The sequence below is a fragment of the Oryctolagus cuniculus genome, chromosome 1, assembly GCF_051225735.1.
Source record: "Oryctolagus cuniculus isolate XC-2025 breed Fujian yellow rabbit chromosome 1, ASM5122573v1, whole genome shotgun sequence".
NCBI lineage: Eukaryota > Metazoa > Chordata > Mammalia > Lagomorpha > Leporidae > Oryctolagus > Oryctolagus cuniculus.
In genome coordinates this window covers 144,346,295-144,370,967 of record NC_142867.1, presented here as the reverse complement: position 1 = coordinate 144,370,967, position 24,673 = coordinate 144,346,295, and the positions used below count along the sequence as shown (strand labels likewise).

At 48.9% G+C, this 24,673-nt stretch overlaps 3 protein-coding genes and 1 long non-coding RNA gene across 14 annotated transcripts in view; 1 reads left to right on the top strand and 3 right to left on the bottom strand.

Moving 5' to 3' along the window:
- Nucleotides 1-13,713, bottom strand: part of C1H9orf153 (chromosome 1 C9orf153 homolog) — a 47,362-nt gene extending 33,649 nt beyond the window's left edge. The window contains exons 1-3 of the mRNA XM_008257472.5: nucleotides 13,544-13,713; nucleotides 7,685-7,738; nucleotides 4,192-4,297 (exon numbers count right to left, since the gene is read on the bottom strand). The gene's annotated coding sequence lies outside the window, so the exon portion shown is untranslated. The remainder of the gene's footprint in view (nucleotides 1-4,191; nucleotides 4,298-7,684; nucleotides 7,739-13,543) is intronic.
- Nucleotides 958-13,713, bottom strand: ISCA1 (iron-sulfur cluster assembly 1). Its single transcript, XM_008257461.5, has 4 exons — nucleotides 13,544-13,713; nucleotides 7,685-7,738; nucleotides 4,192-4,297; nucleotides 958-2,594 (listed from the first exon to the last, which is right to left on the bottom strand). Exons 1-4 carry the CDS (start codon nucleotides 13,622-13,624, stop codon nucleotides 2,446-2,448), a joined length of 390 nt encoding a protein of 129 aa, XP_008255683.1. The 5' UTR covers nucleotides 13,625-13,713; the 3' UTR covers nucleotides 958-2,445.
- LOC103348495 (uncharacterized) lies at nucleotides 13,379-16,861 on the top strand. Its single transcript, XR_007919996.3, has 2 exons — nucleotides 13,379-13,547; nucleotides 16,103-16,861. It is a non-coding gene; the product is annotated as an uncharacterized LOC103348495 (long non-coding RNA).
- The window catches only part of TUT7 (terminal uridylyl transferase 7), a 70,755-nt gene continuing 62,704 nt past the window's right edge, over nucleotides 16,623-24,673 (bottom strand). For all 11 annotated transcript variants that reach the window (XM_089335923.1, XM_089335933.1, XM_089335927.1 and 8 more), the window contains one exon: nucleotides 16,623-17,597. In XM_089335923.1, coding sequence (XP_089192049.1) covers nucleotides 17,530-17,597 — 68 coding nt within the window. In that variant the 3' untranslated portion in view covers nucleotides 16,623-17,529. The remainder of the gene's footprint in view (nucleotides 17,598-24,673) is intronic.

Here is a 24,673-nt window from a genome sequence, read left to right as displayed (position 1 = left end):
TCCTCCACCGGATTCCCCTCCAGATCTTCCAAACCTCTCTTCCATCTGTCAAGACTCAGCTAAGGAGTCTATCCTCTAGAATACCCTTTCAGAAGTGCACCCCCATGCTTCTCATCACAACACGCAGCACGGCTGCACTACTAAGAGCGCAGACAGCATGGGGTCCAGTTCTGACGCGGCTGGCAGTGTAACCACAGGGTAAGTATTTTATTCACACTTTGTTTTTAGAACTCCTTCCGTCCGCTCACTCATTCCCCCAATGATGATGATAGCCAGGGCCAGCCAGGGTCAAAGCCAGGAGCTGGGACTCGTTCAGGGTCTCCCAGTGGGAGCAGCTGAGCCATCATTGCTGCCTCCCAGGATGCAATTTGCAAGAAGCCAGATCAGAAGCCGGCTGGAACTTAAACCCAGGCATGCTGGCTTCCCAGGCAGGTATTAACCTCTGCACCAAATATCAGTCCCAGTGCTGTTTTTTTTTTTTTTTTAGCTATGAAAGACAAGAGTCAGACTGCTTCAATAGATGGTTGTGAAGATGATGCTAATCGGGACAACTGCTGGCGGGCAGCAAGTATGCAGTAAATGCTGCTTACTCACCACACCATGGACTGACGCTCTTCACAACTCAAGGTCTCTGAGGGGAGGGGCTGTCTGACGAGCTGGGAGAGCTCAGGGCCAGCTGAGAGCAGTGCTCACCAAGCACCGCGGCCCCGCCGGGAAACCTTCTCGGAGGTGGCGGACAGAGAGCTTAGGCGATGGAGGCAAAGGCACTTCAGGGGACAGGCGGATGACCCCCACATGAACAGGGAGGGAACTGAGAACATTCTGAGAGGTTCTCTCGAGGGGCTGTAGGAGAGAATGCCTGGAGACAGGGAGCCCGGGCAGAAAAATACAGCAGTTACTCCTTAGGAGCTGTAGTGGCTATTATCCCACATTCTTTCCCTCCATAAGAAAAGGCAATTTTATGATCACAAAGAAGCCACTTTTTTTTTAATTGATAACTGAACTTCTACACACATACAGTATTGCATAAATTATAAGTGGATCACAATTATATTAACAGAACAAACTCATGGCATTTCCATGAGACGACTGCTCTAGGTTTTGGTGCCAGGTACATTTTGTGCCAGGTACTTATAGTAAATGGGACAGATATAAAGGAACTCAGCTACTTTTATGAGATCGGTGTTCAAAAAAGTGTCTACATCATCTCAGAATCCTTCATGTGTCAAACTCAGAAAAATCAAGAAACTAAAGCAAAAGGAACACTTTCAAAGATGACGACAGCAGTGTTAGGTTAAAAACATGTTTAAAACTTGCAGGGACTGGCTCAGGGATCAGAGAGCGGACTCGGATTTGGGGGTTTTAAGTAAGGTTCCATGATCTGCTTCGCGGCTGCTCCCACCTTCCCAAAGCATTAATTCTGAGTGCGTGTGTGCCCTCTCGGCTTGAGCAAACCACGCCTACAAGTTCTAAACAACGGTGATTCACGCAAAAAGGTTTTGAAGACTCCTCCCACTCAAAACTAATGTGCTAACCACCAAACTAGAACACAATTCCATCAGAAAGCTGACCGGATGAAGATGCCAGGTCACCGTGTCCGTCAGCGACCGCCTGGAGTACAGAGCACAGGAGCCACCTCCAGGGAAGGGCAGGAACCCTGATCTTGTGAATGATGGGGCACACAAGCCCCCAGGTGCCCATGGGGTCTATGCTTCCTCAGAAAAAGAACTGGGGGAAGAGGTGTTGGAGGGGGGAGGCGCAGAGGGTGCATGGTCCGACAGGCCTCTTTCAACCAAAAGAATCACAGGCGGGCTTGAGATCCCCTCGTTCAGGCATTTAGGTGGCAAAAGAAATGGATTGAGGAACAGGTGGCTCCAGTGTTGCTCACCTTTGGACATCACCATGGCGAGCTATTCTGCACTGCACTTCAAGGGAATCTTTGCCCAGCTCTGCTAAAGACCGCAGAGGAGGCATCAGACAATGAGAGTCCTGGTAACAACGGAAAATGGCTACAACGCACCATCACGTTGCTCCCAACAGCCTGGACTTCCTGCTGCTGAGTTTTAGGAGACAGCAATGTGGTGGGAACAGCGGCGAGGGAGACGGCCGGGCTGCCACGCGGTGGAGATCCAGGAGCGCTGACCTCCCTGGGGGGCGGCCTGAGGGAAACTGGTGCTGACAGAAGGGTCAGGTGCACAGCCGGGTTCCTTTCCTTAGAGAAGAAAACGATCCAGAGAGCGACGGCCTCTCAGGCTCGGTTTCCTACAGAGCGCACGGATCCCACGTCTCCTGGCAGCTAACACACTGGCTTCATTTCCAAAATGCACTGTTTTATTTTCCCCACGTTATAACCCCGAAGCACGTGACAGTCACACGATTTCTTCCGTGAGCCCCAGAGCGTGCGTGCGCTTCCCTGGAGCTGGCGGCCAGAGGTGTCCTGAGGATTCAAATGTTAAAGCTTTCTCCACAGCCGCAAGTTCCTTTGATGTTTGGGTTATTGAACACAAACTCACTGGATAATTTGTCTTCAACATAGTCCATTTCTGTTCCTAAGAGTGTTAGCTGGGCTTTCTTCTCGATGAACACTCTGACTCCTTGGGGAAGAGAAAACATGTGTCACACAAAGCCTTGCAGCCTCGTGGGAGCCGCCGGGTCAAAGCCCCTGGAAGTGGCACGGGAAACCTCAACAGGTTCTGTCATTTCCTTAGGGGGACGAAGCACTGCTTCCTGCCTGCCCCTCTCCCCCACACAACTAATCTGTAGCCAAAACAGTGACATCAGGGCGGACGCTTTCACACAGGTGAATTCCAGGACGATTCTGAGCAAGACTACAACTCGTCTTTCCCCCTTTCACTCCTTCCTCCGAGCTGCAGCGTGAGGGGAACATGTGCGCTCTCAGTGCCAGTTTTGTAAAGACGGAGTCAGTACCATTTATGGAAACACTGCACCGACATCTATGCACTCTGCTCACTGCCACGCCTAGAGACAAAGGGCTGGGACACAATGGGGCCAGCCAGTATATGACAATAGTTGTTCTGGGTAACATTCTCTAGTGAATATGTGGGCAGAGGTCGGCATCTTCTGAACACAACTGGTTTAAGAATGTTCTCTTCCATGTAAGAAATTGAGTCATCGCCTAAATATAAACTACATAAATATTAGGTTTCCTCTTCTTTAAGCTGAAAATACTAAGCTTTATGATACTTTAGGAGTTGACTTCAACAGCAGCGTATCAGACACGCCTTTCCTGGTGGTGCCTTCAGGTTAGTAGGATGAGCACACTCTCAGAGCAGCCACCCCTGGCCCTCCCACCAGCAGGAGGTGCTGTCGGCAAGCTGCGGGCACAGGGCCACCACCGCAGGCCAGAAATGCTCATGTTCTCACACTGTTGCTTCACTGTTTGTCTTGTTTTAAACACGCTTTATTGGATTATTGAGTGTGGACAGCAGGTGGTGGAAAATATAATCAAAAACCTAACATTTTCAGTAGAAACTGAAACTAAAGAAATCATCAAAAGCGTGAGCTGCTATGACTTACTGGACAGAGACATAAACCTGCGACTTCCCACACAGATGGCCGGTTCACTCTAGAGTTCTACGGTCTGAAAACCTCATGGACGCCATGGTGATCTCGCATAGCTGGAACAAACAAGCTTATCCAGGGCAGCCTCTGCAGAGAACCGACTGGTCCCCACTTCACCAGGCCCCTCGCTCACCCTGCGACCTCAGGCAAACAGTTCCACATGTCCGTGCCTCAGTTTCTCCCTGAGCAGACCGAGGGGGTAGGGGCTCTGCACCCCCGGCTGCCGTGCATAACTCAGTCCCAGCTGCCGGCCAGCCGAGCGCGTGCTGAGCACTGCTTAGATTTCCAGCAAACCTCCCCAGGCCTGCTGATTTGCTCAGCGGGATGAGGCACTCTGCTTCCTGCCTGCCCCCGCTTCCCTCACACTAATCTGTAGCCAGAACCATGACAGCAGAGCAGACGGTTTCACACAGGTAAATTCCAGGGCGATCACTCTGAGCAAGGCTACAGCTCGTCTCTCACCTTTCCCCTCCTTCCTCTGAGCTGCGGCGTGAAGGAAACGTGTGCGCTCTCCTGTTTTATTACTGCTCTCAGCAACTTCATGCTAGGCAGAACCAAACACTTTACGCAAAACAGAGTGCCAGGAAAGCTTGTTTATGATAAACTCACCGTCCTGAACGACTTCTTCGTCAGAATCTCCTTTTGTCTTCGTATATTCTAGAGTATAAGAAAGGCCGTTACAGCCCCTGGTTCGGACGCCAACTTTTACACCTACCTGAAAAAGTATTAAAATATAAACTTAGTTTTGATAGTGCAGATTAAACAATTACTCCAACAAAACCCTGGCTGTTGTTTAAAAACAAGTTAACAGGTAATTATTAGATTTCTGGCTATAGGATGTGTCCCTACAGAATGTACAAATGAATGGGCAAGATGCCGTTAAAAAATTTAACCATTGTATAAATGTCCTTATAGCACCAGCATGGAGCCAAAAGAATAAAAACCAATTACAGGGGCTGGCGCACTGGCACAGTGGCATAGTGAATAAAGCTACTGCCTGCAACGCCAGCATCCCATACAGGCACTGGTTTGTGTCCCAGCTGCCCCATTTCAGATCCAGCTCCTTGCTAGTGCACCTGGGAAAGCAGCAGAGGATGGCCCAAGTGCTTGGGCCCCTGGACCCACATGAGAGACCCAGAAGCTCCTGGCTCCTGGCTTTGGTCTGGCCCAGCCCTGGCCGTTGCAGCCATTTGGGGAGTGAACCAGTGGATGGAAGACCTCTCTCTCTCTCCTCTCTCTAATTCTGCCTTTCAAATAAATAAATAAAATGAATCAAAAAATTACATACAAAATAAAGAAATCAAAAAACAAAAAAACCAACAGTTAGTATTACCCTAACAAAAGTTTGTTTTCCCCCCCTATTTCCTTCCACTATTTTTTTAAATTTATTTATTTATTTGAGAGGTAGAGTTACAGACAGAAAGAAAGGTCATCCATCTGTTGGTTAACTCCTCAAATGACCACAACTGCTGCAGCTGAGCTATCTGAAGCCAGGACCCAGGAGCTTCTTCCGGGTCTCCCACATGGGTGCAGGGGCCCAAGGAGTTGGGCCACCTCCTACTGCTTTCCCAGGCCATAGCAGAGCTAGATCAGAAGTGGAGCAGCTGGGGGGCTGGCGCCGTGGCTCAGTGGGTTAATGCCCTGGCCTGAGGCACTGGCATCCCATATGGGCGCCGGTTCTAGTCCTACTGCTCCTCTTCCGTTCCAGCTCTCTGCTACGGTCTGGGAAAGCAGTAGAAGATGGCCCAAGTGCTTGGGCCCCTGCACCAGCGTGGGAGACCAGGAAGAAGCTCCTGGCTCCTGATCGGTGCAGCTCTGGCCATTGCGGCCAACTGGGGAGTGAACCATCAGATGGAAGACCACTCTCTCTCTGCAATTCTGACTTTCAAAGAAATAGATAAAACTTAAAAAGAAAAAGAAAAAGAAAAAGAAAAAAAGAAAAAGGAGCAGCTGGGACATGAACCAGCACCCATATAGGATGACGGCACTGCAGGCGGAGGCTTAGCCTACTAAGCCACAGCACTGGCCCCTCCAGTCTTGTCACACATACAACCTGAATATAGTTTTCATTATAGAGGGGAACAACCATTTTATTTGCTTTATTTTTTTTCCAAATATAACCTCATTTTCCTGTAATTAGCTTTCCTAATTACCGTATGCAGGTACTGCCCACAAGTACATATGTAACATCTGACTCATTATTATTTTTAAAAGATTTATCTATTTGAAAGAGTTACAGAGAGGAAGAGACGTGACAGAGAGAGAGGGAGGGAAGGAGAGGGAGAGACTGATTGAGAGATTTTCCATTTAATGGTTCACTCCCCAAATAACCAAAATCAGGGTCTCCCACATGGGTACACTTGGACCACCTTCTGTTATTCCCCCAGGTATATCAGCAGGGACTGGAAGTGGAGCAGCCGGGACTCAAACTGGCACCCATATTGGAGGCTTAACCCGGTAAGCCACAATGTTGGATCCTTTTTACTAGACATCTATTCTGAGAACAGCATTTTTTAAGGGCAACATATTAATAGTCACTTTTTTAAAAAAAGGGAAAAGAGGGGGCGGTGCCGTGGCTCACTTGGTTAATTCTCCGCCTGCGGCACTGGCATCCCACATGGGCGCTGGGTTCTAGTCCTGGTTCCTCCTCTTCCAGTCCAGCTCTCTGCTGTGGCCCAGGAGGGCAGTGGAGGATGGCCTGGGTGCTTGGGCCCCTGCACCTGCGTGGGAGACCTGGAGGAAGCACCTGGCTCCTGGCTTCGGATTGGCATAGCACCGGCCATTTGGGGAGTGAACCAACGGAAGGAAGACCTTTGTCTCTGCCTCTCTCTCACTGTCTATAACTCTACCTGTCAGATTAAAAAAAAAAAAAAGAGAGAGAGAGAGAGGGGAATATAAAAGTATCTAGGGCTGGCACTGTGGTATAAGTGGGTAAGGCCACCACCTGCAGTGCTGGCATCCCATATGGGCGCTGGTTCTAGTCCCAGCTGCTCCTCTTCCAATCCAGCTCTCTGCTATGGCCTGGGAAAGCAGTGGAAGATGGCCTGAGTTTTTGGGCCCCCGCACCCATGTGGGAGACCCACAAGAAGCTCCTGGCTCCTGGTTTCAGACTGGCGCAGCTCCGGCCATTGTGGCCATCTGGGGAGTGAACTAGTGGACAGAAGACCCCCCACCTCCTGCCTCTGCCTCTCTGTAACTCTGCCATTCAAATAAATAAAATAAATCTTAAAAAAAAAAAAAATTATCCAATGACAGAAACTGCCTCCCTAAAAAAAAAAAAAAAAAAAAAAAAAGGGATTTTGTTTTGTTTTATCTGAAAGGCAGTGTAAGGGACAGGGGAAGGGGAGGGGAGGAAAAGGCAGAGGCAGAGGGAGAGTATCTTCCATTTGCTGGTTCACTCCTCAAATGGCCAAAACAGCCGGGGCTGGGCCAGGCCAGGCCAGAGCCAGGAGCCTGGAGCTCTATTTGGGTCTCCCACATGGTGGCAGGGGCCCAAGTACTACAGCCATCTTCGTCTGCTTTCCCAGGCACAGCAGCCAGGACTCAGGCGCTGGTTGATGCAATTAAACATGTCATAGAATTGCACAAAAATGAGGGGGCAGATCTTTACATACATAATGATATGGAAGGATTTTCAAGTGAGGGGGTAAAAAGCAAAGTGTAACCAGCGCATACCATGTGCCCTTATGAAAGCAGGCAAAGGGAAGCAGACGTAAGAGCAGCCCGTGTGGCCTAGGTCAGGGGTTCCTCTCAGGAAGACATCTTTGGCCGTCACCACTTAGGAAGGGAGGGGGTACAACCCGGTGGCAGAGACGCCACCAAACACCCTACAGTCCTCCTTAAGACATCAAGGGGCCCAAGAAACCCTTGTCTACCCAGATGGCTGAGAGGCTGGTTCAGAGGAGAGTGGATGACGATCAAGAGCCTGGGTGACAGCGACTTCCTTCATATTCAATGTCCATTTTGTGTTTTCTTTTTTAGAAATCATGAGCATATGCTATTTTTTAAAATAAAAATCCCCAGTTAATGAAAACATACTACTGAACATTAAGACAAGTTCATTCTGAAAACACAGCTTCAATTCTGTTCTTGTTTTACTTACATGCTCAGGCTTATCTTTAAGAAGTTGTTTTATCTTGTTTACTGCCGATGGTGTCTGAAAAAAGAAAATTTCGTTTTCAGCTATAAAACTTGTATGCTTCAAAGTTTCGTACTTACTTGTCTTATTCGTCTGTCTTTAGCAAATTCATGCAGTGAATTTACATTCTTTTCTCACAGGCACCTAGAGGGTTTTATACATACACATGAACTTGCCTCAATTCAAAGCACTGTTTGTGAAGACATCTGCAAGTCACAGCCTTTTCATCTTGCTCCCTTGTCCAGGGCGGCTCCTGCCCATATTCTCTGCGACCATGCACATCACAACGGCCACATTTCTGGGTGGCATCTACTCTGTGCACCCACACTGTGCCCAGTAAGAGGCGCCCTGCCTGGCACACAGAAGGCCTGCAGACAGTGAATCAGCCCTGGGAAGCCAGACCTCGGGCACTGTTTCTGTAGATTATTAACCTTATTTCCAATGCATCCAAAGGCGCAGCTGGAGGAACCAGTGCCACCAGCACCAGTGCCACCAGCACAGAGCAACTCAGGCTCTGCTTCTCTCTACCCTTCCACGTGTTCCTACAAGCGTTCCATGTGGACAGAACTAAGAGCTCAAGACACTCAGATAAACAGAGCTAAGCCAGGAGTTCCTTGGCTGTGTGTAACTTGGCTCCGGGGTCCTCACGGTCACTGTGCACAGGTCCAGTGTGACTACCTCCACTTTTCCTGGGAAGGAGTCCGTTTCAGAGCACTGTCCGTCCACTTGGCAGCTGCGTCCCGAGGGCCGTCACGTTGAGTGGCTTTTCTGAGGCCGAGTCCCTTGCTGGTGCAGTAGGGACCACCGTCTCTCCTCTCGGATTAAAGATCGGAATTCAAGAAAAGCACTCAGGACCAGGCCAGCACGGCGACTGGCACAGTGGTGTAAGAATGTGGTCATGGAGAGAGTACGCCAGCCCCACCTTGTTCACTCAAGCGACTAATACTGAGCTGATCCGGGGGTTTCTAAAATCAGTATTTTACTGGTGCGTGCAGTCCTAAATTTGGCTATTATTACCTCATCTGGCCATAACCTGTGGCCAGAACGCCAACCTGTGCTACGGGGACAGAACCAGTGGATGAGGCCGGCGCCGCGGCTCACTAGGCTAATCCTCTGCCTTGCGGCGCCGGCACACCGGGTTCTAGTCCCAGTTGGGGCACCGGATTCTGTCCCGGTTGCCCCTCTTCCAGGCCAGCTCTCTGCTGTGGCCAGGGAGTGCAGTGGAGGATGGCCCAAGTCCTTGGGCCCTGTACCCCATGGGAGACCAGCAGAAGTACCTGGCTCCTGCCATTGGATCAGCGCGGTGCGCCGGCCGCGGCGGCCATTGGAGGGTGAACCAATGGCAAAAGGAAGACCTTTCTCTCTGTCTCTGTCTCTCACTGTCCATCTGCTTGTCAAAAAAAAACAAAAAAAAAAAACAAAAAAAAAACAAAAAAAAACAAAAAAAAACAACAGTGGATGACGGCCTGGCCCCGCCATGTGTTGTTGCCTCCTGTCGGGGCGCGAGCCCAGCCAGATGGGGACGTTCTAATAGTCGGACCCAATTAAGTAGGGACATAAAACCAGTTTACAGAGCCAAGACTGGCATCCTACAAAATACAAAACACAAGAGAATGCCATGCAGTGCACCTAGTAAAAGTAACTGTTTTGTGAATCTTTCTTGTCAGTGATTATATGGGGTGTGTATGTATTTCCTGTTGTCTGTCACTATAAAGACAAGACGGAACAAACCGTTACTACCAGGTCTCTACAGGCCTTTTCCCACGGCCCTCAACACACAAGCATGCAGGACAGGAGGAGGACATGCTGAAGAACAGAGTTCCGGTTCCTATTTTCATTAGATCACAGAACAGCAATCTCAGAGTTACAGAAACCGTAAAACGCATTTCCTTAAAGTGCTTGTTTATCCTTCTAAGTGTCTGGTGGTAAACCCCAGCTTTCTTCCATTTGTAAATTTCATGGTCATAACGTTTGTTACATGCTGAAGAAATTAAACCACTTACTGTCAAATAAAAAAGATTTTTGATAAGTTAAGGAAAAATAAAAGGCAAAGCGATGGGAAAGTATTTGTTGGGACTAAAATCTGATGGGTTGTCTAGGCTTAGCCTTGGTTTGCTGTGGGTAGATCAAAGGTACAGGATCGCAACACACAACACAGTTCACACGCTTTGTCACTTGGCTAAGTCCTTTTATCTCCAGTTTTCTAAGCTATCTAATTTATTTGAAAAATAATGTTATTTTCTTCTTAATGCTTAATGGAAAGCGTTTAACATGGGGAAGGAAGCAGCTCACGAAGAACAAGCTCACCTGCTTGAAGGGCACTCAACAAGACTCTGTGCCTGGCAGCTGCTACCACAGACAGAGCCCAAAGTGCATCTAAATCTTCCCTCGTCAGGCAAAACCCACACACACACTCTGTCGGGCGAGTATTACGAATGACGGGTAACCCAGTTAGCTGCTCACGCGAGAGAAAAGGATGCTTCTTAAACCTTCCCAGTCCCTGATCTGATTTTCAGAACAAATGAGAATGACTGAACAGGGAAGAGAGGGGACTCCTAAAAAAATTCTAGTGCTAAACAGTACTGCCTGTATATCAGTAACAGGCAGAAACTAAGATCCCCCTTTGCACTTTGTCTGCTTGCACTGTTTAGGGAAAACCAATCTGAAAAACAGCAGTAACACCTTCAGCTGAGCCACACTGCTGCAGGGTCGGGCAGGCTTCCGACACCTATGCACTCTCTAGATAAACAAGAAACCCACAATTCTCTAAGTTATCGTATTGTGATTTACACACAATTAATGAGTTTCTAATTCACCTAACAGTTGACTTGTGAAGTCAAATCTAGAAGATTCTTGAAATGAACAGAAATATGTTTTTCAGTTTATTCATACATAAATCTGAGGAACGTGGCTCTTTAAAGTGAGAAAGTATTGTTGTCTTATATTTTGGGCAAATTTAAAAATAAGTAAATACTTAAAAATTAAAACAGGAAAGTATTTGTTTGTTGTTAAAATTATGGGAAAAACTGCTTTAAATAAACGTGTCTTATCACTACCTCACAGGAATGCATTTTTAAAGCTTTCTCAGACACCGAATGGCTTCTATCCCTTGTAGGACAAACTTTTCATCCTCAGCGTTGCAGTTCCTTAAAGTGATCCCAGGAAATTTTCATCTTTGGCTGTTTAAGCAAGCATAACTAGAACTGAAATTAACTCTGTGATTATGTACGCTTCATATGTGTGTCAACGACTAACGGACGGTCACTCTGAATCCAGCATTTTCCTGTTTAAAGCTGACAGATGAGCAGCAGTTAATGTACGAGCTACAGTACACTTTGTCAAACGTGGCTTTCTCAGCACTGGCTGTCCACACGGCTGTCCGCACGGCTGTGGTTCCCGCTTCTTTTTCCCTATCCCCACGTGTGTGTGTGTGCCTGTATCAACATCTCCATCACGCGGGGTAATCATGGGTGTACAAGCACACATACTACTTCCTAGCCTCCATTTAAAGACCATTCTTCCCATTTGATACATGGCAATAAACACACACACTGACCATCACTGAGTGCTCGCTAAGCGTTTCATGGTTTAAATACATTACCTTTATATTCCTAACAATTAATTCTGTGCTTTTAGGCATCAAAGATTAAATAATTTACATAGGGCTGGTAAGTCGAAGAATGAAGCTTTGACTCCAAAACTTAAAAAAAAAATCATTTATAGCTACTACATAATATTTTACCAACAGCATCCTCCCTGGTAGACTAAACCACTCTCAGCATTAGAGGGTTCATCTACTTTGGCCTGCGGGAGTGCCCTCATCTACATATCTTCATGCATGGGTCACTGTTCCAAAGGACTTCTGGTCCTAGCCCAGTGAATCCACAGCTCATGCCAGCCCCCTCAGCCAGGTTCCACCAGAGTCCAGATCGAAGGCACCCACTATGCACGATGAATTAGGGTCTCTCTAAGCACCAGAACTGTACTGGCTGGGTACCACCACTCTCTCACAGAACTCTGGCTGGGCTTTATGCACCAACTCTGACTTGCAGGACCAGGGAGATGAAGTCATCTACCGTCAGAGTAGTGATTAACGTTAGCAGGGCTGTTTTTTTTGTTTTTTTTTTTTTTTAACTTTATTCCATCTGTCAACTCCAGGATCTGTAGGGGCAATCAGGGAAGAGGGGCGTCCGTGCTTTTTGGGTATTTCCTGCAGCTGTCCGAGGGCACCGGGCTGGGGCCTGGCTTGCATCAACATTCCTGCGGCCAGCCCCGCACCGTCTAAGCCCCTCTCTCCAGTAAACCACACATCCCCCTCTCGATTCGCACCAGCTAAGGCAGAGTCTGGCGCTGCAGCACCCACCCCTGCTGCCGAGTCATCAGCCGCTTCCTGACCTCTGGCGGACTCCACAGCACGGCCCTTTTTCCGTGCTGCGCCATGTCCGATTCCCACTGCCCCAACCTATAGCTCCCCTCCCTCCTGGTCTGCTCTTACCTGCGTCCACGCATCAGGCCTCGGAACACCTCGGAAGGGTCAGAAACGTTTCTAAGGCGCTTGCAAACTACGGGCCAACAGCGACTCGGGCCCCGGAGTTCTGGGACCGGGGTCCAGAGGCCAGGGCGACACTGCTAGCTCAGGACCACGGGGGACGCTGGGAGCCAGCAGGGACAGGCTTCTCCCGAGGGAGCTTTGAAAGCCAGCCTTATGGCTGAGGAGGGTGAGTTCGGACAAGCGCATCAGAGCCCCTGTCAACGGCATGAGAGCCTGCAACGAAGCAGACAGCAGGGGGGGCGGGAGGCCAGGCCTGAGCGAGAGCGCCCGTTATTATCCCTGGAAGGCGGTGGGGACCACTCGGCCTGGACCACCGCAGCCATGGAGGAAGGCACGACTGGAGCACTTCCAAGCAACAGGCAGCGCCCCCAACTTGGGGATGAAAACGCAGAACCCCATCCCAGCACCAGAGGAACCCTGCATTTCTACCGAGGCCGGGAGACGACTGACCCAGGGACTGCGCGGTGGCCCCACCTCCCAAGACCCTGGACTGACCACGGGGGCCTGAGTGTCTTCCAGACACAAAGGACGAACCCTTAGGGCCCGAAACGCGGACGCGCTGGGCAACGCAAATCTCCCTGACTCTGCCAGCCACGGGCCTCGTCCTCACCCGCGACCCCACCGAGGTCCTCCCTGCTCCCGGAGCCCCGGACACCAGGAGCCCTACCGAGTGTGGCTAACCAGACAGGGGCGCCGCGGGGCCCGGGACCCTCGGCCAGGTTAGAACCCGTGACTCGGGCTCCGCCTGCCCTTCCCCCCAGAAAACGCCGCGACCTCACTCCCGGGGGTCCGTCGGCGCCCTCCGTCCTCCCCCCAAGACCCCAGGACTGAGTGGACCCCCTGAGTCGCCCGCGACCCCGGGGAGTGACCCTTTGTGCGCCGCGGCCCGCACCTCAGCGACGGCAGCGGCGCCCCCAACTCCTGCGGGGCTAAAGAGGGGACCCGCGGTCCGGTCCGGCAGCCGGAAGTCCTGGCTCTCCCCACAACCCCACCACCGACCCCGGGCCGCGGCCGGACGCCGGCTGACCCCCGCACCCGCGCGAAGGAGACCCCGCACGCGGCCGGCGCGCCGCACGGCCTGCCGGGAAACGTAGTCCCCTACACCCGGGGGCGGCGGCCCAGCGGCCGTGGTGCTCGGACGCGGCCGTGGCGCGCGGCCGTGGCGCTCGGACGTGTCCGCAGCCCGCGCCCTGCCGCCGTGACCTCCTCTCGCCGGCGGCTGGGGACATGGGCCAATGTCACGGGGCCGTCTGCGCGCCGCGGGCACTCACCAGGGTAAGGGCGGCCCGGGTGGGCTGCAGCTTCCTCTTGCTCACAGCCCGGACAGTGGCGCGAACTAAGGAAGCCGACATCTTCGCCGTCCCCGGCCACCGGGGCTCGCCGAGGGCCCGGGAGCTTGGACACCTCAGCCTCTCTCCATGGACACGGGCAGGCGATTGACGCCACAAGCTCCGGCGCACGGCGCCCCAGGCTCCGCCCCCCGCGCCGGCCCGCCCTCCGCCGCCGCCATTGGGCCGGCCGCGTGAGTGACGGGCGAGGGGCGGGCGGTGGGGCTCGAGGGGAAATGGCGTCACCACCAAGGACGCAGTCGGGCGAGGTGCGCCCGGGGCCCGACAGTCTCAGGCGGTGGAGGCTTGGGGCCGGGGCAGGAAGCCCGGCCGGCACCGGGAGCGGCCGTTCTCAAGGGCAGAATGGCCGCGGTGCCCGGCCACCTACATTCCACCTCATGCTCGTGTGTTCCGGGCCCCCGGGGCAGGACGTTGCTAACAGACCCCGCTCCGCGCGCGGCCGCCTCGCAGTGCTGCCCCTGGGGGACGCGCGGGGACTCGGGCTAACGGAGCACCTGTGTGTGTCGGACGGGGGTCTTTATTCCGCCCGCGAATCCTGCAGCGGTCCCGCGCGTGCCGGGCACGGGGGCGCACACGGGGTCCCCGGGGAGACGCCGCTGCGGGGGCGCGGTGCCGTGGGGGCTGGCAGAGGGGACCCCAGGGCCGGTGGTGGCATCTCAAGGGAAAGCAGGCGGGCTTTGGGGGAGGGGTGCTGTGGATGACACTCTTGGGGTCTCCATGGGGAATCAATAATACCATCGGCAAGGCCCCAATTCTGTCTTTGCTACCGGAAAACAGTGCCCGAGGGTGTTCTTGCCACGCCCCGGCTGCACACTGACTACACTGAGCTGGCGGTAGGGTGGGCTTTGCCTTTTCAAAAACAGGTATCCCAGCCGCAGGAACCTGATCTGGGTGGGGCAGAAGCACCAGCACGTCTTTGATAAATGATTCCCAAACACAAGTATTTTAGTACAGTTCGTACGAGGCTATTATTACGATGTAGGCCTGCAGCGGGCATTTCTGGGGCTGGATTCTATACTGGAGCGCCGCTGCAGGCCCAGCTCTGGGCTAACGCACCTGGGAAAGCAGCAGAGGATGGCCCAAGGACTTGGGGCCCCCGCACCCGCGTGGGAGACCCGGCTCTTGGCTTCCGCTGGCTCAGCACCGACACGGCCCAGCCCTGACCATTCTGGGCACCTGGACGGAAGATCTGGCACTCTGCCTTTCAAATAAATAAAATAAATATTAAAAAAGACATAATCTAGACCCCTGGCTAGCTCATTTTACACTTGAGCTAATATTAAGTCGTGTCATTTGATTGACAGAGGATCCGGCATACCTAATGCCACTTGAAAGCGGCCCAGGTCCCTGAGATGAGCTGGTATGTTAGTTTTCCCGCTTCTGTTAGAAGTGTGTGAGCTTTTATCTCAGAGCAGCAGCTGTGCGTGGAAATGAGGTGGTGCTGAAACCGGGCGGCTGTGGGGAGTGTCCGAGGGCTTTGTCAGCTGTGACTCTTAGATTTCCACCAAGATGTTACTCAATTCTGCTTCCCCTGGTAACACTGTGAACTCCACTGAGCAGTCTTATTCAGGATTTTACCCACTCAGCAAAGGTTTTTTTTCTTTTTAATAAAAACATTTTCATTTCAGGATAAAAAATTAACTCAAGTTATCTGACATTTTAAAAAGGCGTTTTTAAGCCTGCTCATGGTTGATGCTGTTCATACCGAACGAGAGATTTAGAAAGTGTGGGTGAGGACCACGGGGACAGTGCTATTAAAAAAATTTTTTTTTCATATTTTTATTTGTTCCTGAGACGGCAGCAGGGAGAACGTTGGTAGCAGGGCATGGGTGGAGCCTGTTCAGCTGCCCTTGAGAGATAGCTACACCCTGGGAGCTGGGCTTGGTGTGGAGAGAGGCACCTGTGCCCCGGCTGAGCCACTGAGAAGGGGCTGTGACCAGCATCCAGGTTCCAGGTCTGCTGGCAAACTGCTCGCTGTCACACAGATCTGGTATGAGATTTAAAAACAAAACAACAACAAAAAAACCCTCAATACTATGGGAAGAATCAAACGGGATTCAGAATAATATGCAGGAATCCTTTAACATCCTTCAAAGGATACAAGAAAACCTGGTCTCTATAAAAAAAAGATGAGAACATAAAGTAATTTCGAGGAATGAGAGGAAAAGGAGAGGGTAAACTGAAACTCAGAAGTGCAATGGCCAGATTTGTACAGAATCACAAGGCAGCAGAATGACGCGCAAACAAAGCCAGTCCTGCACAGCCTGAACTCGAGAAGTTTTCCTTCCACAAGGAAAGGAAAGATGTGGTGGAAGAATACTGAGGAAAGACGAAGTGTTTGAGGGAGGGAAAAAAATCAAGAACATAATATTATTTATAAAATTGAAAAAAAAATAGGGAGATACAGGGAATGCACTTTGCTTCAGACAAAAGGTCACTGGAGACAGTTCTAGACTGAGGCAAAGTTCCTTCTCATTACAGGGAGAAACAAGAAGGCCCGGAGTCTCCCGAGCAGAACTCTAATCCCTACGAGTGAACCAGCGGGGCCGCTCCCGGGCCTCCCTTCTGCTGTCCTGCCAGAGAACGTGACCAGAATCCTCAGCCCCACGCTGTGCCCGCCTGAGCCCGAGAGAGCAGCTGAGCAGAGTCACGTCCAGCCACAGGTTGCGCAACTCATGAACCTGCCTTCCAGCTGAGCAAGGTCCGGCCACTGCTTCTTCTCCCACGACTTCCACATCCTCACACGGCTCTTCTTCAGTCTTCAAGTTACTTTCATAAAAAGAAGGGGCGCGAGGATTTGCATCTTCCCCGGTCCCTCGCTGCACCCCTCAGCCCGGGCGGTCTCAGCGACATTGGTAAACCCCAGGGAGCGTGGGGGCGTGTTAAAGGGAACTCTGCACGCTGGCCCACTGGGGAGCGGAGGACGACTGTCCTTACTCCTTAGCTTACTTTCCCGATGGAGTTTAGGGCTGTCTCACTAGGAAATAACGTGGATAAGATCACAGGTTGAAATTGCGATTTTATTTCAAAATGATAAATAACTGGAGGCATAGTTCTGACATGGGCTACTTCTGACAGGCTTGGGAAGTTGGACAGTTCCAGGAGGACTCCAGTCAGACCCAGGATGACACCAGCCGCACCTGAGACTGGCAGAGGCGGCCTCTTTGATCTTCAGGAGTTCTTAAAAGCTCTCCACCCTACTGTCTGAGTGTCATAAAAAGTAAAAAGCCATTTTATTTAGTCATTTTTCCTTTGAAAACCTTTTGGTGGCAGACAGGACTGCTTGTCTTTCGGGACTTCATTTTCACAAACACAGTCGTTCTTTGTCAATTTACTTAAAAGCAGAGAGGGAAAAAGGCAGAGGTCTCTCCACGGTCCTGCTGGCCCAGTGCAGCTCAGCTGCTTCTGTCCATGTTAGCACTTGTGCCAAGAGCAGTAACATCACGTCTGGAAACCCTAAGTACAGCAGTAGCAGTTCACACAAGGATTCCATAAACAGCAATAAATAGAGTCTCCCCTCTTAGAAAAGGGATTCGTGGGGAAGGGTTAATTTACTTGGGGTGATTTCTCAGCACACCACTTTTAGTGCCCTTTGGAAGAATTAAAAACCATGAAACTGTATCCACTGAATACCAGCTCACAGTCACAGCCTTCTCTTTTAACCTGGCTTAAATACATATGTCATGGCTTTCTATTAAAATCCTTAAATCTATGGGGATTGGTGGCAGATAAGACATTAAATTTTTTCCCTCATTAACAATTTCATTAAATTAAAAAAGAAATCCGACATTTTCCTGGAAGGCGAGGCTGAAGCCTGACCTACGCTGCCGTGTCCCGTGCAATGAACCTAATTTTCCGGTGAGTGGGAGTGCCCGAGTGGCCGTTCAGAATGCTGCGTGTCCCGTCCCTCATGATTCCTGCGGGGTCCTCTTCATGGAGGCTTTTCCCTGAGTCATGTATTTACTGGAAAGGCTGCCTGGAGGAGGGGAAACAAAACCCAGCATCAATGACACAGGCCTCACATCAGCACAGCAGCCATGCCAGTCCTGACTGTGGACTGCTCGGGAGACTTTACGCTCTGCACTGGCCCTTGCTTGGAATCAAGGAGTCAGGCTATGTAGCAAAGAGAGGAGATGAGAACCCCATCTGCTGAACGCAGGTGTGGTTACAATTCCAAATGCAGACGACCCTGCAGTGGCGTCTCCGAGGTCCCCAGTTCCATCACAGCTTTTTTTCTGTTTTGGCATTCCAAAACAGAACAGGCAACAAAGCACTCTCTGGCCTGAAATGACTCTGCAGGTAGAAAGCAGAGGATGACAACACTTACACGAAAGGAAGACATTACATTTAAGGGTAGGGGACAAGGATGACTAAATAAAAAGAAACTACAGAACCATTAATAAATATCGTTCTGCAGTCTGAATAAGCAGATCAATGCAACAGAAGAGAGCTGAGAAATCCCTGAGTATAAACAAAGCGCCGGGATTTTACAAAGGTTGTATTTCAAACCAGCTGGGAAGTACGGATTATTCAGTAACTGGTATTATGTCAACCAAGTAATTTGGGGGGGGGGGGGAGAAAGTTACTCTCCTCACACCATACCATTCTTCATGCATTTCCAAATGAGTTACAGAATTAAATCTAAGTCTAAAATAGCCAAAGTGTAAGAAGCAGTGAGTCTCCACATAATTATCAGGTAGGGAGAGTTTTCCAAGCGTACCACCACACCGAAAGGACAGTAGATAACCAGGTAAAGAAGGAAATGTGGGGCCACGTTGTGGCACAGCAGGTTAAGCCACTGCCTGGGATACCAGCATCCCATATGGGTGCCAGTAGAGTCCTGGCTGCTCCCACCCAGGTCCCTGAGCCTGAGAAAGCAGTGGAAGGTGGCCCAGGTGCTTGGGCCTCTGTACCCCTGTGGGAGAACGAGATGAAGCTCCTGGCTCCTGGAGTGAACCAGTAGATGGAAGATCTCTGTTTCTGCCTTTCAACTAAAATCAAAATAAATCAAAATTTAAAAAAAAGAGGAAATGTAGTACAGTTAGCCCTCTGTGTCCATGGATTCTCTATCTGTGGATTCAACCAACTTAGGGAGGGAAACACTCGAGGGGAAAAAAACTGCATCTGTCTGAGTATGTACAGACATCCCCTTGTGATTATTCACTGTACAGTACAGTGTAGCAACTGTTTATACAGCAGTTACACGGAATTACCTGTTAATCTAGAGATGATTTAAGGAACATGGGAGGCTGTGTATGCCTGAGTTTTGGTATCCTGGGGGAGGGGCTCCGGAACCAACACGCCCTCACGCCCACGGAAACTTGGGAACAATTGTGTAAAGAAAAAAATATGTGGTAACAGTGTGTCATCAAAAAATGAAAATTACAACATGCCAATTTTTGATTACCAAAATATTAGCAAGAAAGAAGGTCGTGGAAGACAAAAAGGTGAGTGGGAATTTTGCTAAATAAATCTCCAAGGAAACATTATAATAATTTAAGAATGCAAACAACTTAAATAGCCAAAACTTGTGATATGACTGAATATAATTAAGAACCATGTATACAATAGAATACTAAGTTATGCATAGGACAGTTTATATGGAAAAAGTAAGCTTATAAAACTATATGAATAGCATTTTCATAAAGACTAAAAATTGGCCGGTGCCGTGGCTCACTAGGCTAATCCTCTGCCTGCGGCGCTGGCACCCCAGGTTCTAGTCCTGGCTGGGACACCAGTTCTGTCCCGGTTGCTCCTCTTCCAGTCCAGCTCTCTGCTGTGGTCCGGGAAGGCAGTGGAGGATGGCCCAGGTCCTTGGGCCCTGCATCTGCATGGGAGACCAGGAGGAAGCACCTGGCTCCTGGCTTCAGATCGGTACAGTGCGCCAGCCATAGCGGCCTTTTGGGGGGTGAACCAGCGGAAGGAAGACCTTTCTCTCTGTCCGTCTCTCTCTGTCTAACTCTGCATGTCAAAAAAAAAAAAAAAAAAAAAGACTAAAAATTAGGGCTGGTGTTGTACAAGCTACGCCTGCAATGCCAGCATCCCACATGGGCACCGTTTTGAGTCCTGCCTGTTTCACTTCTGATCCAGCTCCCTGCTGTGGCCTGGGAAAAGCAGTAGAAGATGGCCCAACTGCCTGGGCCCCTGCCACCCACATGGGAGATCCTAAGGGAGCTCCTGGCTCCAGGCTTCCGCCTGGCCCAGTCCAGGCCGTTGTGGCCATCTAGGGAGTGAACCAGTGGATGGAAGACCTTTCTCTCTCTTTCTGTGGCTCTGATTTTCAAATAAATAAATCTTTTTAAAAAATTAAAAATTATGGCTGGCACCGCAGCTCACTAGACTAATCCTCCGCCTGCAGCGCCGGCACCCTGGGTTCTAGTCCTGGCTGGGGCGCCGGATTGTCCTGGTTGCTCCTCTTCCAGTCCAGTTCTCTGCTGTGGCCTGGGAGGGCAGTGGAGGATGGCCCAGGTCCCTGGGCCCTACACCCCATGGGAGACCAGGAGGAAGCACCTGGCTCCTGGCTTTGGATCGGCGCAGCGCGCCAGCTGTAGCAACCATTTTGGGGATGAACCAATGGAAAAAGGAAGACCTTTCTCTCTGTCTCTAACTCTGCCTGTCAAAAAAAAAAAAAGAAAAAAAAAAAAAAAAGAAAAAACACCACAAATGGAAAAAGCCTACCATATATATTTCTGTATCTGGAAAATGAAGACTGTTTGGATTTAGTGTGAAAGTCAGTGGAATTAATACATGTAAAGTAACTCAACTGTAACAGTACCTGGTACATAGAAAGTACTCAATAAATATAGATAGGAAGATTTTCCTCCAAAACCTAAACAGTAGTTAATACTAGAATATATATAGTATTTATTTTAATTTTTCTCTCTCATTTAAAAAATATTTATTTATTTGAAAGGCAGAGCAACAGAAAGGGAAGGAGAGAGAGAGATCTTCCCCCTGCAAGGTCAATCCCCGAATGGCAGCAATTCCCCAAATGGCTGGTCTGCTTCAGGCCAAAGCCAGGAGCCAGGAACTCCATCCTGACTTCCCACATGGCTGGCAGGGGCCCAAGTGCTTAGGCCATTTTACCGCTGTTTTCCCAGGCACATTAGCAGAAAGATAGAGTGAAGTGGAGCAGGCAGGACTTGAACCCACCATGCCACAGTGCCAGCCCCAGCTGATGATTTTTAAAAATAATTCTTGATGACATATAACTAAGTGATTTTTGGTCATGTTATTGGGATAAAATAATTCAGTGGCACTGTTATAACAACGCATCTCCTATTATTTTCAATTTGCTATCATAAAGACTACTGGGGTCAACACATACCAAATACTGAAACAACAGGTTAGGAACAGAAGTAAGGAATGCTGTTTCACTAACACAGTAAGTCATACTGATCCATATATATATATATATATATATATGAATGCTTGGAAGAAAAAAAATCCCTACTGTCTCATTAAGTAAGAGTCATTTTCATAAGTAAACATTAACAGTAATCTTGAATGAAACTTTGTAACATTTGTTTTGATCAATTATATATTTCAATAATTGTGGAAATTCAACACAGAATTTTTGTATAGGCTCTGAGACTTAATTAAAAAAGTCAGGGTCTAGAGTTTGATGAAGCAGGTTAAGCTGCTGCCTTTGACACCAGCATCCTGTAAGAGTGCTAGTTTCAGTCCTGGCTGCTCTACTTCCAATCCAGCTCCCTGCTAATGCATCTGAGAAAGTGGTGGGGATGACCCAAGGACCCATGTGGGAGACCCGGATGGAGTTCCTAGCTTCTGGCTTTGGCCTGGCCTAGTCTAGGCTGCTGTGACCATTTGGGGACTGAACCAGAGGATGAGGTACATGCTCACGCTCTCTAACTACCTTTCAAATAAATACTCCTTTTAAGAAAAGGCTAAAAATTCCATTCTCATAGATGCTTTTTGCATATAAAAATGATAGTTCATTCAATAAAATATTGAAAACATATATAATAAAAATGTATCATCTTTTGAGAAAATCCTATAGAGGAAGTAAAACTTAAGTGATTCAAAGAGGAATGAAAAAGTAATGTAAAATTCCTGTCTATTGAAGAAGGACTGTAAATGAGTAACAGTGTATCTGGAAAGGAAATATTAATATGTATGACAGATTTAAGGATGATTTAAAAGTTTTAATTTAAAATGTCAACATTTACCCAAAAATGGCACATTTGTAGTTATGATGAAAGATTTAGGGGTCAACTTAAAAAAAATCTAGAAGGGGATACATGAGCTTTCCATATTTTGGGGGAATATATAAAGCAAAAGTTTTGAAGACACACAATACTGCAAATATTTGAAATCAGCCAGTTCATTAATGAGAAATGATTAAATAAATGACATATTCCTATGTTGGAATATTAAGAAGTGTATCACAAAGAATGGGTGTTGACCCTAGTGTAAAAATATCCTGGGTCTCTCTCTGGAGTGCCTGGGTTCCATTTCCTGCTTCTTGTCACTGCATATCCTGGGTGGCAGTGGTGATGGCCCATGTATTTCGGGCTCTGTCACCAATGTGGTGAGAACTGGAATGCATTAGTGGCTCCCAGCTTCACCCTCAGCCAGGCCCCACTGGCCCTTGCAGGCACTTGGGAAGTGAACCTGTGGAAAGAAATCTCTCTCTCCTTCCCCCTCTCAAATACATAAACATTTAAAAAAAAAATGATCCATATTCAATGATAATGATAATCTCCCCATACTACTTAAAGGAATCTTCCTATTATTTTAACTTTACTATTATAAAGACTAGGAATTCTTTTTTTTTAAATTGTTATCAACAGGTTTAAAACTCTAGTCAAGGATAATGGTTGTATTAGTACACATCATCATGAGAGAAGACACCTGCAAATCTCTTGCAGTATCTCCAATTTTTAAGATTTCAACCTTTGGGATTCAAACAGAATGAGAAGATAGGTAAATTAATTTTCTTTGCAAGAAAAGGAGGAGTAATAAGGAACAGAGGAAAAGTTTCCTGAGATTCTCATCCTGAATAAATTGTTATATATATAAAGCACAATTAAAAATAAAATCAGCTCATGACTACTTCATCTTCACACACTCGCTTTTTGTTCAACATGGCTACTGTGTGTCAGTCCTGTATGTTGGCAGAGATGAATCCCAGCAAGGCTGGAGACTTAAACCACAGGAACGAGGGGCAGGGCTAACTGCTGGGCAGTGTGATGTGTAAGGCGCTTCGTCTAAACGGTAACGCTGACAACGGCTCTGTTGAGTTGTTAGTCCCAATTTACACAGAGAGGCTGAATAACTATAGGGAGGTCACACTTGGCTGGATTTCAGTGTCTGATTCTAGAACTCAGGTTCCTGGCCCTTCCCTTCCCCTTCAAAATAAGTGCCCCTCTAAGCAGGAGCATTACTGAATATCCAGGCACAGCATTAGCTGTGTGTAGGAGAGCCAGGGAAGTAACAGTGAGGCGTAGGGAAATTCACAGAATTCGCTATCAATGACTCCTGTTTGGGTGACGACTGCACGTGGAAGAGAGAGACCGTGGCTGATGCTTACTATGGATGGGTACTTCAAGCTTCTCAGGAACCCACGACACAGAGGATGGTATCCCTAACTTCACAGATGAGACATCTGCTGCTTAGAGAAGCTAATCACTTGCCGTAGGTCAATGCTGCGACTGTGTGAGAACAGGGGCTAGCCAAACCGACAAACTTCTGCTGAGTCACAGCCAGACTTAGTACTATGGGAATTACTACTACTTACAGATGAAACACATTCTTATTTCACATTCCTAACAACACACGTTTCAATCAGTTTATCATGGATAAATCTGACAGTTGTAATAGCTGTCATGTACTTACTTGAAGAGTTTATTAGAAAGCACAGATTTTAATCTATAAATGTTTTCTTTTTAATTTATTTTATTTGAAAGACAGAGAGAGAAAGTCAAAGAAATGATTCCATCCACTGATTCACTCCCCAAATGCCCACTACAGCTAGGGCTGGGACAGGCCAAAGCCAGGGGCAGGAACTAAAACTGGGTCTCCCATGTGGGTGGCAGGGAGCCAAGTCGTCACTGCTGCCTCCCAAGAGTGCGTGAGCTGGAAGCCGGATAAGAAGTTGAGGAACCAGAACTCAAACCCAGGCATTCCAATACAGGATGCAGGCATCCCACCTGACACGGGATGAAGATGTCCCAAGTGGCATCTGAACAGCTGTGCTACACCTCTGCCCACTTCCTCTGTTCCCGACAGGGAGTAGCATTCTTAGTGTAGTACGTTTGTTTCTGTAGTATATTTAAAGATTTTTTTTTAGTTGCTCAAAAGATTCATAAATAGAAACTATGTAGATAACAATAAAAGAATTACAGAAATCCTAACTTACTGTCAATGTGAAATCCCATTTCTAAGAACGTGTCTACTGCCTGTGTTTCCCCACACTTGTTAACATTTTTATCAAACAGTAGTAAAATCCCTGGTAGCAGGCACAAAGCTGGTGGCTGCAGATGGAAGAGGCCACAACCGCGTTTCTCCCCTCTATGCTGGTGCTGTTCCAAGTGCTTCCATGGGGAGCGCTCATCCCTATCAGTCAGGTGTTATCATCCCCTTTTGACAGATAAGGAAACTGAAGCTAACGGAAACCAGGGAGGACTTTCAACATCACAGAGCTAGAAAGCATGCAGCCAGGTAATCTGACCGCATAGCAAATTCCTTACCACCATGCTGCCTTGTCCCTGGAAAATGAACGCCCTGACCGAGCACAGGTCCGTATTTGTCCTGAGGAAAGTGTTTTGGAAATAGCTGCTCAGAGCTGAAGCTTATCAGCATAACCTCCTTTTGCCTTGTTTACCATATGTAACCCTCATGGGAAAGAAATGCCACTAACTGTGGTGGGGCCTGTTTCCCACACTGCCATCTGCTGCGGTCGCTCCCAGTCAGCCTGCTGCGAGGCTGGCCCAGCAGTCTTGCCCACTGCTCCCGCTGCTCCTGAGATCAGTCAACACGCCTCATAGTAGGCTCCATTCTCAGATTGGAGGTGGGAGGTTCGTGGGCGTG

What these genes read in the sequence shown, in the direction of transcription:
- ISCA1 (XM_008257461.5), bottom strand. Translation starts at nt 13,624, where the DNA reads ATGTCGGCTTCCTTAGTTCGCGCCACTGTCCGGGCTGTGAGCAAGAGG. An exon ending in TTAAAGATAAGCCTGAGCAT is followed by an intron (nt 4,298 to 7,684) that starts GTAAGTAAAACA and finishes ATACTTTTTCAG; the next exon opens with GTAGGTGTAAAAGTTGGCGT. An exon ending in CGAAGAAGTCGTTCAGGACG is followed by an intron (nt 2,595 to 4,191) that starts GTGAGTTTATCA and finishes CTCTTCCCCAAG; the next exon opens with GAGTCAGAGTGTTCATCGAG.